Source organism: Leptinotarsa decemlineata, unplaced genomic scaffold (assembly GCF_025532065.1).
Source record: "Leptinotarsa decemlineata unplaced genomic scaffold, Ldec_3_MD MMD2_P_RNA_scaffold_5, whole genome shotgun sequence".
NCBI lineage: Eukaryota > Metazoa > Arthropoda > Insecta > Coleoptera > Chrysomelidae > Leptinotarsa > Leptinotarsa decemlineata.
The window spans coordinates 17505868-17523960 of NW_027412532.1; the positions used below are offsets into that span (position 1 = coordinate 17505868).

The 18093-nt window shown below is 33.4% G+C and overlaps 2 protein-coding genes and 2 long non-coding RNA genes across 4 annotated transcripts in view; 3 read left to right on the forward strand and 1 right to left on the reverse strand.

Moving 5' to 3' along the window:
- Positions 1 to 979: 979 nt before the first annotated feature.
- Positions 980 to 1538, forward strand: ATPsynE (ATP synthase, subunit E). The gene is made up of 2 exons (XM_023158980.2): positions 980 to 1140; positions 1237 to 1538. The coding sequence occupies exons 1-2, from the start codon at positions 1096 to 1098 to the stop codon at positions 1426 to 1428; spliced, it is 237 nt and encodes a 78-aa protein (XP_023014748.1). The 5' UTR covers positions 980 to 1095; the 3' UTR covers positions 1429 to 1538.
- On the reverse strand, positions 1027 to 3875 carry LOC111504433 (uncharacterized). Its single transcript, XR_002722005.2, has 2 exons — positions 3598 to 3875; positions 1027 to 3148 (listed from the first exon to the last, which is right to left on the reverse strand). It is a non-coding gene; the product is annotated as an uncharacterized lncRNA (long non-coding RNA).
- A 44-nt stretch (positions 3876 to 3919) lies between these two features.
- On the forward strand, positions 3920 to 9327 carry LOC141479985 (uncharacterized). The gene is made up of 3 exons (XR_012464102.1): positions 3920 to 4039; positions 8496 to 8649; positions 8706 to 9327. It is a non-coding gene; the product is annotated as an uncharacterized lncRNA (long non-coding RNA).
- An 823-nt stretch (positions 9328 to 10150) lies between these two features.
- Gpat4 (Glycerol-3-phosphate acyltransferase 4) overlaps positions 10151 to 18093 on the forward strand; it is a 64746-nt gene continuing 56803 nt past the window's right edge. Inside the window, 1 exon segment of the mRNA XM_023158978.2 lies at positions 10151 to 10639. Coding sequence (XP_023014746.2) covers positions 10487 to 10639 — 153 coding nt within the window. The 5' untranslated portion in view covers positions 10151 to 10486.

The following is an 18093-nucleotide window of genomic DNA, read 5'->3' on the forward strand; positions in this document are numbered from 1 at the left end:
GAATGCATTGTTCTATTAGATAATTTGATTTACAGCCCGTCTCCAAGTATGTCCACTCATTTTATGAAAAACTAAGATTTCTGATTGGTGTAGAATTATATTTCAAAGTTTTTTGTCAGCAGTTCCATTGCGAGTGGCGGTTGGTGTATAGCGTTGGGTCAACACTATTGAGCCGATAAGTGAACTTTCAATATTCACATCATTCGTCGATACTTACGGAAGTTACGGGGTGCTTCCACGAAAAGTGAGACAAATTTGGATTTTTCAGGGCTGAAATTTTTTCAGGAAATAGGCGCACCTAGAGTAATTTAGAGGTCACGATCACGAATCTGAAGGAATTTTCAGCCTATTTTGCCCCCTAGTATGATTTACCGTAAAAATGGGTTCTTCTATCGCGACTGGCGGGCAGTGTATATCACTTTGGCCAACACCATTTAGCCTGTAAGTGTATTTTCAGCATTTTCATCAATCCTACGAGTTTCATAATTCTACCTTGATAATTACGGAAGTTACAGAGGTGTTTCCATGAACATTGAGACAATCTTAGATTTTTCAGGGGTGATATTTTTTTAGGAAAAACTGTAACCGTATTAATTTGGCGGTTCTGATCACGAATCTGAAGGATTGTTCAAACCATTTTTTCCCCAGTATGATTTGCCGTAAAAATGGGTTCTTCCATCGCGAATAGCGGGCGGTGTATGTCACTTAGGCCAACACCATTTAGCCGGTAAATGTATTCTCAGCATTTTCATCAATCCTGCGAGTTTCATCATTTTACCTTGAGATAATTACGGAAGTTACGGGATGCTTCCATGAAAAATCTGTTTAAAAATCTGTAACTATACTTAATCACATTCTCATCAAGTATCTATTAAAAATTCAAGTTGATGAATTCATTTATCTGTGAGGCCACTAAACTTGAAGGTTTTAGCAATGGAAAGCACTATCTTTTCTGGCAACATTGAAGGCATCTGACACTTCTCTTTGTCAGAGACATACTGACAACATCGATATTAGTGAATCACATTTGACATTTGTAGTTGTCTCAAATTTTTGGTATTTTTTTATCCAAATTTTCAATAATATTTCTTTAAGATGTCCGCTTTACCCGCACCAGTCAATGTGTCTCCACTAATCAAGGTGAATATGTGAAATTTCGTATTATCCTGTTACATTATTGAAATCTTCCTTGATATAATTACATAATCCGTCCTAACCTCAATTATGGTTTTATAGTTTGGAAGATGGAGTTTTCTAGGAGCTGGAGTCCTATATGGGCTCTTTCATCAAAATAGATTATCTAAGAAAGAAGCTGCCTTCAGGGTGGAAGATGCAAAATTGAAAGCAATACGTGATGCCAAATTAGCTGAGGAAAAGAAGATAGCATCTGATAAGGAAATTAAAGAACTTGAAGCACTGGCTCGATAGATTGAACTATTTTTCAAATTATCCATATAGATTGTCATTTGTGAATTAGTTGTTAAGTAAAGTGTCAAATTCTCACATGAATTCTAAGAATATATGTAGTAGTGGGTAAATTTTTTATTCAAATGTTCCATATACAATTAGTAGGTCAACAAAATACAATGCAATTTCTGGATTAACTATAAGGTATAGTGTTTTACAGATTAATAGAGGTTGTATACACAATAAGCAGATTGAGAATTTTAATTATTTTGTAGACACATCAAAAATTTTATTAACCTGATGAGTTTGTTGAAAGTTTTATTATGCATCAGATAACCAAAATCAAATACATCACTGCCATCAGTTGAATGTAAAAACTATTGGATGAAGGGCTTTGAAAATTGTTTTCTCAAATAAAAATCCAGTTTGGATCTGAGATGAGATGAACCAATAAGATCAACACAATGAAAACGGATCTAGGATCGCTTCTATTTACTTTCGGACTATTACAACTGTAAATAGTTGTCTCGCACATGTAAACAGGAAACTTTCATAGATTCAATTTCAGTCTGGTCCAAATACTGATGAATGTGTAGGAATGTGGTCACTTTTATTGTTATACAAATCATAGGTCGAAAGAAGATTTTAAAAAATGTTAAACATTTAACAGCTCAATTTTCAGATTGTTGACTAATTTAATATGTCAAATTAAATCGAATGTTTTGCTTGTATTTTATGAAATTTATAACTAGTAAAAGTAAATACGATTCCATATTCGAGTCGTCTAGTTTAAAAAACAGATAAGTCACTTCAATTTTTTTTTTCAGGACATAAAAACTAGTGTTATAATTTTGTTGATAACACTTTCATTTATTTATCAAATATCATACACAAATGTAAGAACATGTTATCTAAATACTCAAAATTATTCTGTGCTTTCAAAAATTGCAGTGGGATCATCTAGTATTTGTCAGTGTCCTTGGACCACTGATCATTTTTTATGCGGATTACTCTGAAAGTTGAGTTTTCATATGAGGGCGATTAAATATGGTAATTAGTCCAATAAAGCATTTACTTAATATACTCAAAGAATACTTTCAATGGCACTAGGCTAATTCAATATGCTATACATAATGAAAATTTTTCATAGTCATACATTTTTTTCAGTTGTCTGATTTGTACATTATTCCCAAGTCTCCGGAAAACAAAGCAGTCTTATGGGCGTATTGCGTTTTTTTTTCCATATTTTTCATGAAACCACATTTCAACAATCTTGTGCCCTGTACTAATCTGTACTTCGGTTGGATGCATGTCACATAATTTAGGTTGCCTGTAAATTGTTTGCCTCTTGTGATTCAATGCCTCACATTTGCATAAAATATGGCAAGCCGTCTCTGTCCCTTTGTTGCATTGCCTGCAGCTAATGCCTCCTTTGTACAGCCCTATGACCAGTGAGTAGCCCTGTGATTGTTCTGAGCTGATCCCTGCTTCATTGAAGCAGTCTTTCGCTTCTCTTCTCAGATGGTTCCTTTGTGAAGATGGTATGTTTTTCCAGTAGTTTCGATGTTTTTTATAGACCCACTTTTCGTTCTGGTTCAGTACCAAAGACTTCGGTATCCCCACAGCTGTTTCAGGGCCTTTATATGGAGTTGATCTGTGTATAGCACACTCAACAGCCGTTGTCACATATATAATATAACTAGCCAGTTTCCTCAGTTCTTCATGGCATTCCCAGTTGAGGCTAAAAAACATACAATTTTGAAAATCGAACAAGTAGTACATCATTTTTCTTGCATATAGAAGGAAGGATCCAGTTTCGTTCACTAGGTTTTTTCTTTAATTAATTGACACACAAAAATACAGAAAATAAGAATAAAACACTAACGAAGAGACAGATATAAAGACAGTAATTGTAGTGCATAACGATTGTGTATAAAATAAGATATACCTAAGTGACTTAACACGTGTGTTATGCTACAAAGTAATACTAATCAATAAAAAATTACAGTTGTTTACAGAGATTTAGGAAACAATTTGGTGGCAGTATGTCTATTGGTGTTCTAATATTTTGATGAATTCAAAGTAATTTTCGAAGATACATTTTTTTGATTCTATATAGAGGTTTTATAATTTTTAATACGTTTTATCCGTAGGGGTAGTATACTACAAATTTTTGGATTTTGGATTCACCTTTAAAAAAAACGTTTCCAGTAGTTCACACCGGTGGTGTTGAGAAAAATGGGAATATAGGTATCTACACTATGAATAGAAATACATTTTTTTAACAGTGAGCACAAGACCATTTTTGTGGGGAATTGTATGGTTATTATCAGGAAAATCTGGCATATTTGTTTCTTCTATATTATTCTCTAATCTACCAACTGGATTAGAGCGTCATTGTATGTTGCATACATTGCAATCTGTTTGACCTTAGACAATAGAAGAGAGTGATTTAGTGGTACGCTAACGCCATAATAGGCACGCACGTACGAGAAGATTTAAGGCAAATTAGGAATAATTGAACAAGTTTCAAAATTTTCGGTTTTATATAATAAAAATGATGTTAGGTACAAATACAAAGCTTTTAAAAATCAGGCTTGGAACAAAATTTCTTTAATTTTACAATACCCGGGTAAGTATTTTCTAGGGTTGATTATTTACAATTTGATTGACTAGGTAAAAGATTCTGGGAGCCTTTTCAGGTTTTTTGTACTTTTCTCAAATCTTTCATTATTGAATCAAAACGGAACAAACCAACGAAACATTAAAAAAATTTGATGAAATGATTATTTTTTTCAAGAAGAAAAGGAAAATTAATTGAGGGTGATGTGCAACTTTTCCTGAAAACTGATTGTGAACCTTATGCGGATAAAATGCCAAAATCAGAAAGTAGATTATACTTTCTACTCAAATCTTTGACCAAGTTGCAATAAAATCAAAATGGTGTAATATGGCCGTGTTTACTATCACTTAGACGTTAACATAAAGTGTAAATATACTGGTTTATCCAAATTAAATTGACAAATTTATTATTACTGGCTATATAGATAATTTAAATTGTAAAACTAGTACCATGTTTCAAACTCTTAGATTCGAGAAATAAAAAAAGATGAGTATCTACCTAACGCATTTTTGGCTTTTCAAGTGAAATGTTTTTTTTTCCATTGGAAACACCTGTAGATATTTTTTTCTGAAAGAAAATGATATTTTAAATAGTCAGTTTTCGTGAATATAAAAATAGAAGATTGAGTGTATAAATATCATATGAATTTAAACAATTTGGTTTGAAATGAAGAAATATTTGTTTGAATTTCCACTGAATATCTAGACTAATCTCCAGTGAAACTGCTCTGAAAACATGCATTTAGTTCTCGGTTTTCATTTGATCATCAGCAGAGATCAGCGCGCTAAAAAGCATACACTCCTGGTGTAATGAAATAGGATGTCGTACTACGATGGGACATGGGACGTCCTGCGCCGAATAAAACTGATTCGCAATTCATGAAATTCAACAAGAATTCTGTCACTGATATTTCTAATTTTATTTTCTTTGAAACTACGAACTTGAGAAGGGTACATGCAACATGCATCTACTACCTTGAGTAGTTAATTATCTTATCCGGAATAAGTTTTCTTTATTTTTTGAAAGATATTTTATTTTAGATACATGTTTTCAATTACGGAAAGCCCTTAACAGAATTTTTATAATATTTCGCAGTGTTATACATAATATTTTGAAGTGTTAAATAAATGAAAGAGTTTTTTCGTAACGAGTATGGTTTTCCAGGGTGAACGGAAATGCTGTTAGGGTCTTTCAATAAGGAAGTTTGTTACCGAACTTTTTTACAATTTCAGTAGGTTGAAATGAAAATATTTATCTATAAAGGGATTTTTTATAATTATATTGACTGATTATTGGAGACACACAGTGTTCGAATATATAAACAGAGTATGTATAAATGACCAAACTTGTATTTTGGGGATTTCATTGTAACAATGTATCTTTTTTTGACACGAGACCTTATTAGTGTCGGCACCCTAGTGACCCGACTTAATTGACGCGGGTAGATGCAATTAACTGTACGTCACGTATTCTTTTTTTTTCAATGAAATTGCTACTATTTAGAATAACATTTCGATACGAATTAAAAAAGTAAGGATTATTATACTTTAAGAATTATACTATAAGGATTGTCGTCTTTTTTTCGTGAAGCCATGTGAATCGGTGAAATGTGGCAATTCATTTGTCTATTCGGTCTCTTGTATCTGTTAATTGTACTGGTAAGTTTCATTTGATTTACATATTCATTTAAGTGGTCTCAGTAGAGTAATGGGCCTAGTTATTGTCATAATCATAAAGAACTTGCCATTTGTTTATCTAGTTGAAAGATTTCGTTTAACCAATAATAATAAATGTATCAATGACGTACACCTCATTTGGATCAGCTTGTATACTTGCAATAAAGTTATTAGATTCATTCAAAATTTGATGTTTGGTCGAGGTTGGCGAAAAGTAAAATATTTTCAAGTTAACGCATTCCTGATAATGTTTTTAAAATGTGCCCATTATATATCAACGATTATGGACATACAGGATTGCCTACTTACATATATCGCCACGTTAAACAAGCGCAGAGCAGATGTGACGTAACACTGGTGACACTTTTAGTAGCTGCCATAAGACTGTGTGTTATTTTAACATTTTTTGAGGATTATTTTCGGACAGTTATTACATTGTTTTTGTTTATTCCGATTGAATTTTTATTTAACTATACCAATTAGGTATCTGAAACATTGAGTTTGTTATTGTGAATGTCTTATTTTTTGTGCTTTTGGACATTTTTTGAACTGGTGTACTAGACGCCATATAAGACTTCGATATTTTTTTCCGTTTTGAGGTTTGTTTTTTGTCATTATGGAACATTTTTTTTCGTTTTGAATTTACCGAATCAGAATGATCATTCTGGGAAAAAATTCTATCGTCCTCCAGGCTGCAGTAAATACTGAAGAACCGACAATAGAAGAATATATTACTCCAAAAGTCATGAAAAAGGTGAAAATTGAAATTAATGCAGATACGATTTCAGAGCAGACAATAGGATCAATTTGCAGTAGCTCCTTTTCATCTAGTAGTTCTGATATTTCTACTAACATTCCTTCAACTTCAAATACAAATATTCCAGAAATAACAGAGGACTCTTTAGAATATATCTCTGGATACTTAGCTAAAAAGCATAAAAATGATCCACCTGATTTGAGCGATTATACTTACAAAATAAAAGCAGAAGATCATAATTATAATATACCTTCATAGATCCAGCAACTTTTATTGGGAGGTCTTATTGAACCCACAGATAATTGGTTAGAAAAAATTAAAGAGTAGAACAAGCTTTTCGAAAAACATTATTCAAATGGGAAGATTTTCCTTTAAATATTATTTTTGAATTTTGCAAACTGAGAACAATTATCAGAATGAAATATGATTACTTAAAGGCCGACGATAATAGGTTACTTAAAAGAAAAAATTTAAACAATTCTGATAATAGAAAACAAATCGAAAATTAAATAAAGTAGGTGAAATACACTAGTCCTTTAAATTTATTTTTCTACATTCATTCAAAAAAAATTAATTCAAATATATTTAGTAGTTCCTTTTTGCTCTAATGTAGTATTATAATATATTAAATTGCAGATTTATCAATTTCATCATTTATGGAACAAAGTTTAAGTTAAATTATTCTATCTAAATTTCTCATTTTCTTAATAAAAAATAAAAACCGTATCGTGTATTTTCTGTCAGATAAATGAAAAAAGTTGTTACACCTATAAACAATTTATTAATAATACATTTTTAATTATTAAGCGTTTATTATAAAAGATGGAACAAAAAGTTATGAAAAAATTTTTTAGATACCTATTACTATTATCTAAAACAAAGTTTATAGCAAAATTTTTGTGAGAGTTGGTTTTCACGAAAAAAATAAAAAACTGATGAGAAGCCTTACTTTTTAAACGGGTAAAATAGCTCGCCTATCATCCACAAAAGAAAAATTTTTACTTAGTATTATTCCATTTATATTAAGTATTTAATCCTATATAAAAATAATATTTTAATTAGGGATTTACATGAAATTTGTTTATTTTAATTTAAAAGTGCAGTACCGAATCAATCCAGAGTCACCACTGTTACGTCACGAGATCACGTGACGTGTCTAACAAAATCGCAAAAGTAAGCAATCCTTATGTCCATAATCGTTGATTATATATCTGGGGTCAAAATTACTTCATCGGGTTTTATGGCTTGCACACAGAACATGAAGAGCCAGGAGGGTTTTTAAAAGCAGCATGATTGTCACTATTAGCTTCCTAATATTACTACTGCAAAATGTATACCAAATAGTAATTATTTCAATGTATGTCTAGATATAAAAAATTAATCACCAATGATGTGGACACAATAATTAAATATAAACCTGTTAGTAGATTTTACTTGATTTTATATGAAAATATTTCCTCCAATTTGATACAACAATAATGCATTAATTCATCATGCTGCCCACATATTCGTGGATGAAATAATAATCAAAAGTAATTAAAATCAATTTTTCTTTAATTTTTTTGTTTCCGAACTGTCATAAAAACTGTTATTTCTTGATATCGACAAAATTGTTTTAAGTAATTTCAGATATGAAATGAACGAGTGTTGATTCTTGAGTAGCTTTTGACATTTTCATTCGTTTAAGAGGTACTCGAAGCAAAAACATATAAACATGAATATAATCGCACCATTTTTGATCTTGAATATATCGAACTTCAATGATATTATTTTACAATTTTTATAATTATCTTTTACAATATTTCCTCAAATGGGTAAAATTTTGAAAAAATACCAAAAAAAGAAAATTTTATCGTTTACCAAGTTTTTGCAATCATATATAAGTTAATTTCTTATTGAGAAATTTTTCATTTACCACATTATTTCTTATTTAATCACAGGAATTAGATAAAATTTAGAATATTGTTGTAACAATGCATATTGTTTAAATAAAAAGGAATACAATATTCTGTTGAAATTTGTTATATTTTAGCCAAACTCTGCGAACAGAGGTGGTATCTTAGAAATAGATACGTTGGCCTGAAAAGAAAAATAAGGACTACCACTCCAGAAATGGGAACTCTCACCATCACCTGGCCGTTCTGTGATTCTATGAAATTTTTGGACCCGTTTTTAACAACCAGGAGGTTTCAAATATTCACTGCTGTATAAAATATGTAATCTCCAATGAATTCATTTGTAGTTCGCGAATGACGGATCATATAATTATTCCACCGAGGGAGAATTCGAAAAAATGTGTAGAAATTACTATGTCTGAATATTCGAATTCTGAGAACGAAATACAAGAGGAAAAATTGGAAGATACACAAAAAAATTAAATGAGTGAAATGAACAGTACAATTAATGCTAAGTAAAATGAGCTCGCCAACACAAAATGAATCGTATCAAAAACCTATTACAAATGTGTTTGCTGCCAATAAGGGTCGAATGGCTGATATTTTTCATTTGTTATAGATAATCCAGATGACCAATACTTTGTTAAAAGCCTGGTATCATATATGAGCATTTTCAGTAAAGAAGAAAGGATTTCTTCGAAGAGAAAATTCTAGAATGTAATGGCAGATTTACTGGAAGAAAAAAATGAAGCATTCTCAGTGACTAAAAAATTCTTTCAGAATGAACGCAAGTTGGTGAATTGGCTCGCTGAATCACCAAATGTTGATTTGAATAATCAACAACATATTTAGGTCAATACCTAAATCTGTTCAATAAACATGATCGTTCGTAAACTTGGAGCATGGTTTCTTTACCTATTATTGGAGAAGATAATTTATTCTGATAGAATGCCTGTACACCTATTTCCTTAAAGCCTAATAGATATACAAATATACATTCATAATGCAGTAAAATAATGTTTGACCAAAACGTATTTGTTCAAAAGTTGCCAGAAAATGGCAACTTTTGAACAAAATGCCCTTTGTCAATATTTCTATTAGTTTTACTCAACAACTAATCTATGGTTTTTATGTTTTTCTCAAAACAATATAAAAGTGACCCGTTCAAATATTCCCAATCCAAATTCATCATCTCACCACAAGAAAATTGTCGGTTAGTATTTGACGTTAGTTCGGAAAATCGTGTTCCATATCTAACCGTGTTTTCAGTAGCAGTGAATTTAGAAATACCAAACCAGGGTTTGTAGTGTAGGTACCGTGTAGTGAAATGCGTCTTGAAAAAACCTATTGTGTGAAATTTATATAATTATTATTATCGTAGATAATGTTACCAATTTTTTTCAAGTAACGAGTCAGTGTATTCATATTTCAAGGTCACTTTATGAAATTTGCCTACGCTAGAACCTTTTGTGACTTTAATTTTTCGCTTGAAATTCTTAAAAAGAAGCGACCAACTTCAGTATTCACTTATTACGAGATCGATTAATTAGAAACTCTACGGTCACAGTATATGATTTCTAGTTTCCACTGAAAAAATAATTTAATAATGGACTCTTCTAAATGACACACTTGAAAATCAAGTCAATTGTCTTATTCAAACGTTACGAACCATAATATATATTTCAGGTAACCGTTGTCAAAAATTCAGGTTAGTAGCGGTTAGGAGTGGTTATTATTGGAACATACTCTTGGCTGGCCTGTCATCTAGTGTCAGATGTCATTGATGTCAGACAGTGACAGTCATAATTTTAGTCTGATGCCAATGTTATCATATATATAAAGAGACTTTATTATTTTCTAACATCAGTGAATGAATAGTAGTTTGTCAGTAATAATGTCATTGTGAAGTGTGTGTGTATTTCAGTGATTTCGTCTTACGATTTGTCGACTGGCAAACTGGACTCATTCATAATTCTCATTGATTTTCTTGTTACTACAAAAAATATTCAAAGTTAATCCTTTAATATGTAATTGGAAATGGAACCCTAAAAGTTGATTTTAAAGCTCGTGAGTTATTTATGTTGGAAGATCTAGATGAGAGTACCCAGTTTTTACTGAAAAATAAACCATGGCATATTTGTTGACAGTAATCTCAATAACAGGGTCTATCCTGTTAACACCGTTTTTGATGCTTCTTGTGTGTATAATCTTTTTAGCATCAATCGGCCAGTCATTAGGAATAAGGAGATTATATGTTAAAATCCTTCTTATGATTTTTGAGGTGAGTTTATCTTTTTTCATTGTTTCTCAACCTATTCCACCTCTAGATCCCTAGACTCAATAGGTCCATGCTGATACCTGTAAGAAACATCAGTCCTTTGAGGTTCCATGAAATTACATTACTGAATACCACTCAAGAGTGGATTTGTTTATGTGGGGGTAATGGGGGTATTTATCCCAATAACCGCCCCACCCCCCCGACATCAACATTCAATAATGAATTGAAAGGTAGCACTGGAACCTTTGGGGTAGAATAAATCCAAAATCAGAGCTGTTCCCAAATGCCAGAACTGCAACTTTCTCGACGCGCGTTTCAGTAACCAAATTGGCGTCTTAAGTCTCTATATCTAACAGGGTACACTATCACTTACAGACACACATCAATGTGTGATATATATTTTCGCGGAATATTTTCGAGGATATTTTCTTGTGAAAGTTCCCGCTAATTGTAACAGAGCGAATTATATAATGATAACAATGGACTTTTTGGAATGGGACTTTTCTCACTGTTCCTAGTCCTTGTGTGACATTATTTTCACACCTTAGAAAGCATCCATAAACCTAGGGTCAGACGGTTTTCATTTATTCTATGGCATGTTGGGAGACACTAGATTTTTCGGATATTTTGTGTTCTTCGAAACAAGTTACGAGTTTTATCTTAGTCTAACAGTCTGTAACAGTCCTCACAGCTTATTTCTTATATCCTCGACTTTTTATTCTCCAAGATTTTGTCTAATTTAACCTAACCTAAAAAAACCTTGCAGTGAGCAAGGGGTTTTGAAATGAGTGTTTCAACGAAAACTTGACTCCCTGTAAGTCAGATACGAACGTGTGATCGAAAATTTGAAAAAACACGTCAATTTTTATTTCTAGGGGGACTAATTCTGATATGAAAATCATACCCGAAACTTCACCCCCCCCCCCCCTGCGGTCAGCAACTACCCCCCTATTTTTTTTAATGGGATGGGGGGTCGAGTGATACATCATTTGAAAGGTCTTTTGTCCCTCTATTACCTCTAATGTTTTTCGAAATTGGTTTATTCATTATTGAGCAATTAAATATTTAAGAAAAAGCAGAAACTTCGCTGTCGTTAATTTTAATGAGGAAGTCAACAACAAATAATACTAGCGGAAATAAAATCAACGGATAAATTGTTGAAACTGACCTCCACTTAGTTCCATATAATACAGTTCACTATCGAAAGCGTTCCCTACATTATTCAAGATGTCTGGAGTCAGAAATCGGCATTCCCGAACAATTATCTGTCGCAGGTCTCCTAGATTTGTAGGCTTAGTAGAGTACACTTTCGACTTCAGGTATCCCCACAGAAAGAAGTCCATCGGTGTGAGATCAGGTGATCTACCTAGCCACTCCACTGGACCCCTTTTCCCAATCCAACGCATTGGAGAAAGTTTGTCCAAAAACTGTCTCGCCCGAACATCAAAATGTGGAGGTGCACCATCCTGTTGGAATGTTTTTTCATTTTCTTCTAATTGTCATCATTTTCTAAAATTTTGTAATTATAGGATCTACACAGTCTTGTAAAAGATTTAGGTATGTGTCTCCATTGAGATTACCTTCAATGAAGAATGGTCCAACAATATGATTACCAAGAATGCTGGCCCAGACATTCAATTTTTGTGGAGTTTGTGAATGTGTTCCCATCACCAAATGAGGATTGACATCGATCCAGTAACGACAATTATCTCTATTCACTTCACCATTCAACATGAAAGAACTTATCTAAAGAAATGCACTTCAAATGTTCAAGCCAGTCTCGGATATACCTGCATAGTAGGTTGAATGGACTGACGCCTATCAGAAAATAACTTCTCCCCTGGCTAATGTCACGAACGGCGTTGGATTATATTCGACAGGCGTCAGTGCAGGAATCTTTACAGAAAATTTCCTGCATATGCAATTGGCAATACAACTGAAATAGTCGACCTTCTATTTTGGAACAGGCACACTTGCAGACCGGTTTCGGGCTCCTTAGCCACTCGTCAATTTAAGATAGTGACTATCATCGACCTAAAGTCAATGATATTCCATAATTGAAAATCGAAATTGTTTTAGAGTATTTCATTCCTCGTCCTAAGTTGGAGCAAACAACAAAAATATCACTCCATCTAGTGGACGAGGTACTAATCAACTGCATATCCGAAATTTGCCCGGTTCCTCTGAATAAGGAAGGAAAACTTTCTTATTAGTCAGTGGGCTATGCTTGAAGACAGGTAGTAAACAAATCTAAAGAAATGAACTTTAAATGTTCAAGCCAGTCTCGCATATACCTACACAGTAGGTTGAATGGACTGACGCCTATCAGAAAACAACTACTCCCTTGGCTAATGTCACGAACGGCGTTGGATTATATTCGACAGGTGTCAGTTCAGGAATCTTCACAGAAAATTTCCTGCATAGGTATGCAATTGGCAATACAACTGAAAGAGTCGACCTTCAATTTTGGAAAGGGAACACTTGCAGACCGGTTTCGGGCTCCTTAGCCACTCATCTGTGCAAGATAGTGGCCATCATCGACCTAAAGTCAATGATATTCCATAATTGAAAATCGTCCCAAGTTGGAGCGAACAACAAAAATGTCACTCCATCTAGTGGACAAGATACTTTCTTCTGAAAAACATGTATTGTATAATAGGTTTGGGTAATTGGTTAATTTCTCGCTGAACACTTCACAAAACTGAAGTCGACGATCAGGATCATCTTCGTTCAACTCCTGAACTAGCCTTATTTTGAAAGTATGGAATTTGTAGGCTTTCAAAATCCGAACAGTAGTAGCTGATACACCAGCCGCTCTAGCTACTTGTCTGATAGATTGTCGATTATCCATTTGTACATGTCCTAAAACTGCAACTTCAACTCAGTCATTTCTGACAGGACGGGATACTTCATGTTCTCAGTTGTGAACAGAACCTGAAGTTCGAAACTTATCCATTAAGTGTTTAACGTATTGATGACTCACTTTGTCGTCTGGATGATTCGTATTATAAATTCTTGCAGCAGCTTTAGCACATTCAATATTTCGATAATAGGTTGCATCAATTTCTTCAGTATTTTGAAAATTCTATCAAGGTCTTCGTTGATTTTCTGACAACCATTCACTATGTCTGAAGGGTGGAAAGAAAACATCACCTGAGTATCATCTGCATACATTTGTAGATAACAATGCCAAACAACATTTTTGAAAAATGCTGTGAAAATTACATAGAGAATTGGTCCCAAAATCCTTGAGAAACCCCACATGTCAGTTCTCTTGTTTGAGAAACCCTAGTATTGAGTACAACTCGTTGCTTCCGACCACTTAGATAGCTATCAAAAAATATAACAGATTCTTCTGAAAGTCCAATATATCGTAGAATATGTTTCAGCGCAGAATGATTTAGGGTATCGAAAGCTTTCGACTAGTCTGAGAGAACTAGAACAGTAATCATTCCCGAGTCGGTTGCCTGAAAGATACGATCTGTCACATTCAGAAGGGCTGTCGCCCTTCTGAGAAAGACAAATTGTAAGAGCTTCATTAACGAGTGTTTTATCTTCTTACAGTGAAAACGAAGGGGCATGCTTTGAATCAGATTTTGGATAACATTCTGCGGAACATTTTCCAATTCTCGTACCAGTATTTCGCGTAGCTCTTTAGGATTTTTGGGAGCTAGCACGTGTCCTTGTAAACATTTCTCAAGCTCAGCTTAAGCATGTTCAATGGGATTCAAATCCGGACTGTGCGCATGCCAAACAAATCGCGTGAGTTGAACCTTGTCTAGATACTGAGTAACGATCCGGGCAGTGTGGTGCCGTGCATTATCATGCATGAATGTTGCGTTGTTTCCAGTATTGCATTTCTTTCTTCAGTAGAATAAACCATGTTGGAAGGGAACAAGGATGACTGAATAATAATTCGTGAAGAAGTGACAGTGGCCAACTATCTACTTTTTGTTCTGCGACAACTAGATTAAACAAAAACTACCAGTACAGAAAAAACTAACAGTGTCGTCCATTTCAAAACGTTTACTACTAATTAAATAAAGTCTACAAATCTAGAAGACCTGCGATAGATAATTATTCGGGAATGCCGATTTCTGACTCCGGACATCTTCAATAATGTAAGGAACGCTTTCGAAAGTAGACTGTATTATTGTATAGAACTAGATGGAAGTCATTTTGAACACTTTATCCGTTGATTGTGTTACCAATTTTCTGTTTTTTCTTAAATAAAATGTTCAACATTTAATTTCTCAATAACAAATAAACCACTCGACCCCCCATGCCATTGAATCACTCTATCTATTTAAAAACCCACGTCAAAATCCAGTATATCTAAAAAATAAGTTCAGCCAATGAATTTCTTATACTTAGGTGTGTTTTTCTAGTATCAAGGATCAGGGCAGCATGATTTTAACTAAATAATAATACAAATTATCTATTTTTTATATATTTATTCAGATATTAGTTATTTGAATCAAATTTATCAAATAGGAGGCTCTTACAGTTTATGTTCCAGGAGTATATTTGCAGTGAAATTTCGTATGGAAATATCTTATGATGTTTTCTAGTAAAGCACAAGTCAACTTGGATAACCAGATCCTCAAACTACCTTTTTGTATTAGTTTATTCACTTATCTTCTTATGTTGAATGCTTTAATATACAACTACTCTCAGAGGACAGGAGAATTAATCGACTATCTTTCAAACGTAAACTGATGAATATTGAAGAAAAGAAATTTTGAAATAAATGTTCAAATAAGTTTTAAACATGAAACCCAACAGTTTACTGAGACCTATAAGAAGATTAAGTATTTTCACAAGAACATGACTCAAATGATGAAAACTCTAAACAAAAACCAAAAACTCTCATCAATGAACCAAAGGAAAAATTAACTTACAAGAAACTACTTCCGGGAGTAGAAAAACTCCCATCGAGGTTTACTGCAGCGTAGAATCGACCCCAATTTGAAGAACAGTGTCGGCCAAATTGGACACTTTTAAAGTGAAACTCTTGTTTCAATAGTTATAGAGCTTTTAGGTTTTTTATGTAGAGTTTGAAACACACACTTTGATCGAGAAGGCTTTGGACGATGCGGCGATAAAACAGAATGCAAATCTTTATTGGTAGCTGTCAAATTTTGATTTAAGCAGTAAAGACGCTCTTCAATTAGTGGTTTTTGTTCAGTTTCCAAACACATTCGAAATGAAGTATGAGAATTATGAAAAATGGTAATGATAGTATGTTTTATACAAACTGGGGAAAATGCAGAGGCAGCAAGCAATTTGTATCACGAGAGGTATCCAGAGAGAAGACAACCTTTTAGAGACATTTTCGCAAGATTGCAACACAACCTAATTGATGGTGGTCAATTATATGAATCAAATAGGGATAAAGAGTTGGAAGAAATAGTAGTTTTAGGAGCTGTTGAAAATAATCCCGAAACGTCAACGCGAAATTTGAAAATATCAACAGGCCTACCAAGACCTAACTCTAGGAGAATTTTGAAAAAACACAAACTCAAGCCATACAGGATCAGAAGAGTTCATCAACTTAGACCAGGAGAATTTTGAACACTGTATGGCTTTTTGCCAGTAGTTCCTGGAAAGTTGTAACCGAGTGCGTGATTTTTCGCTAAATTGTATTTGGGCAGACGAAACTTTGGATTTAGTGTGTGGGCAGGTGTTTTCAGGGGTAGAATTATCGGCCCGTTTATTTAAGATGGCACTTTCACATCTCAGAGGTATTAAGAAATTTTTAGGCAAAAATATTGAACCTCTTGTTGATGAATTACCATGAATGAAGCTCAGAAAAATACATTTTCAATAAGACGGGGCTTCGTCTCACAACACTCCAATTGTCATCAATTTTGTGGCTGCAAATTTTAGTAGTAATTGGATAGCCAATAAGGATCCAACTCTTGGCCGGCCAGGTCACCGGACCTAACGCCTTTGAACTTTTACCTCTAGGAAGGTTGAAAGATCTTATTTTTGAATTGCCGACCGATTGGAAGCAGCAGTGATACAAAGTTTTGCTCCTCTCACTCCTATTAAACTAATTAATTCGAAAAAGACATTCAGAAAAGCTGCCGCCTGTGTGTTGGAGAAGCTGATAGACATTTCGAATACCTTCGCTGAAGAAATATATTTCATCGTTTGTTCTTCATCATTATTATTGTTGAAGTTTCATTTATTAGTAGTAAATATGTTATAAATTGTTATCAGTTTTATTGGAACTATGCGTTTCAATTACTGCTATGAAAAGCTTTCTCAACATTTGATAGCTACTACTGAACAATTTCTTTCTGTTTTATTGACGCGTCGTCCAATAATAGGGGAGCCCAAGCGGGGATTTCGGGATTTACTGAAGCGCGGCAGATTAATATACAGGGGTATATCTTGTACCCGGTTAAGTACCTCCACCAAATATGATCCCCATATATAAGGCCGCCTGTGAGAAATAAAGGATCAGATAAGTAAAAAAAAATGATCATCAGAAATTCTCGAGTGCGTCAGATTAAGGTAGGGTGAGTTAATTACCTGCTAAAAAGTGTATATTCCAGTAATCTGACAATTTGAGAGTGACGTAAAGAAAGGGGAGGGCAGCAAAGTTGCCCTCCGTCATTTCGTCATTTCGACATTCTCGAGCGTAGCTAATTTTTTTTATTTTGAAGGAAATAATTCAAGGATAACGAAAAATATATAATCTGACGATTTCCGCAAGCTGAAATAACAAAAATTCGTCGATAAAATTTAATGCGTGCAGCTGTGTGATACCTATATTTCCCTTTCCGAGTTTCTATTCCTCTATTCTCTACTCACATTTTGTCTATCTATTACTCTCTCACTCCGTCCCCACTCTGAATTATGTTGCCATGACGCCATCACAGCTGATCACAGAGACTCGTTCGTGATGAAGATGATGATTAATTAATCAATTAATTGAGTGATGTAGCCGTTACTACGTGGTAGGAAATCATAATGGAGAAAAGAGACATTAAACTTTCCATTTTTTACCACTTTTATTTGCAGTTTCGTCCTATAAGGACGAACGTTAACGTTACTGCAGTAACTGCAGTAACTGACGTTACTGCAGTTTCAAACTTATACAATATATAAAGACATTTTCAAACTTATTTAATATATAAGTTTGAAAATGTCCTTATAGGACGAAACTGCAGTAACATTAGTTACAAAAAATGGTAAAAAACATAAAAAGTTTCATTTCTCTTTTCTTCATTAATTAATCAATTGATTATAAAAAATTAAATTTTTTTGAGCATTTTTTAAAAATTATTTTGTTATAAATACAAGTATTCTACTTAAAAAACATACACTTATTTATTTGCATGCTATTTCCTGAGCTCTTCAATTAATTGAGTTCAAAGAATTGAAAATTTCTTTAAAAAAATATTCTTTTTGTCAGATTAAGCGAATCCCTCTGGATAATCGTCAGA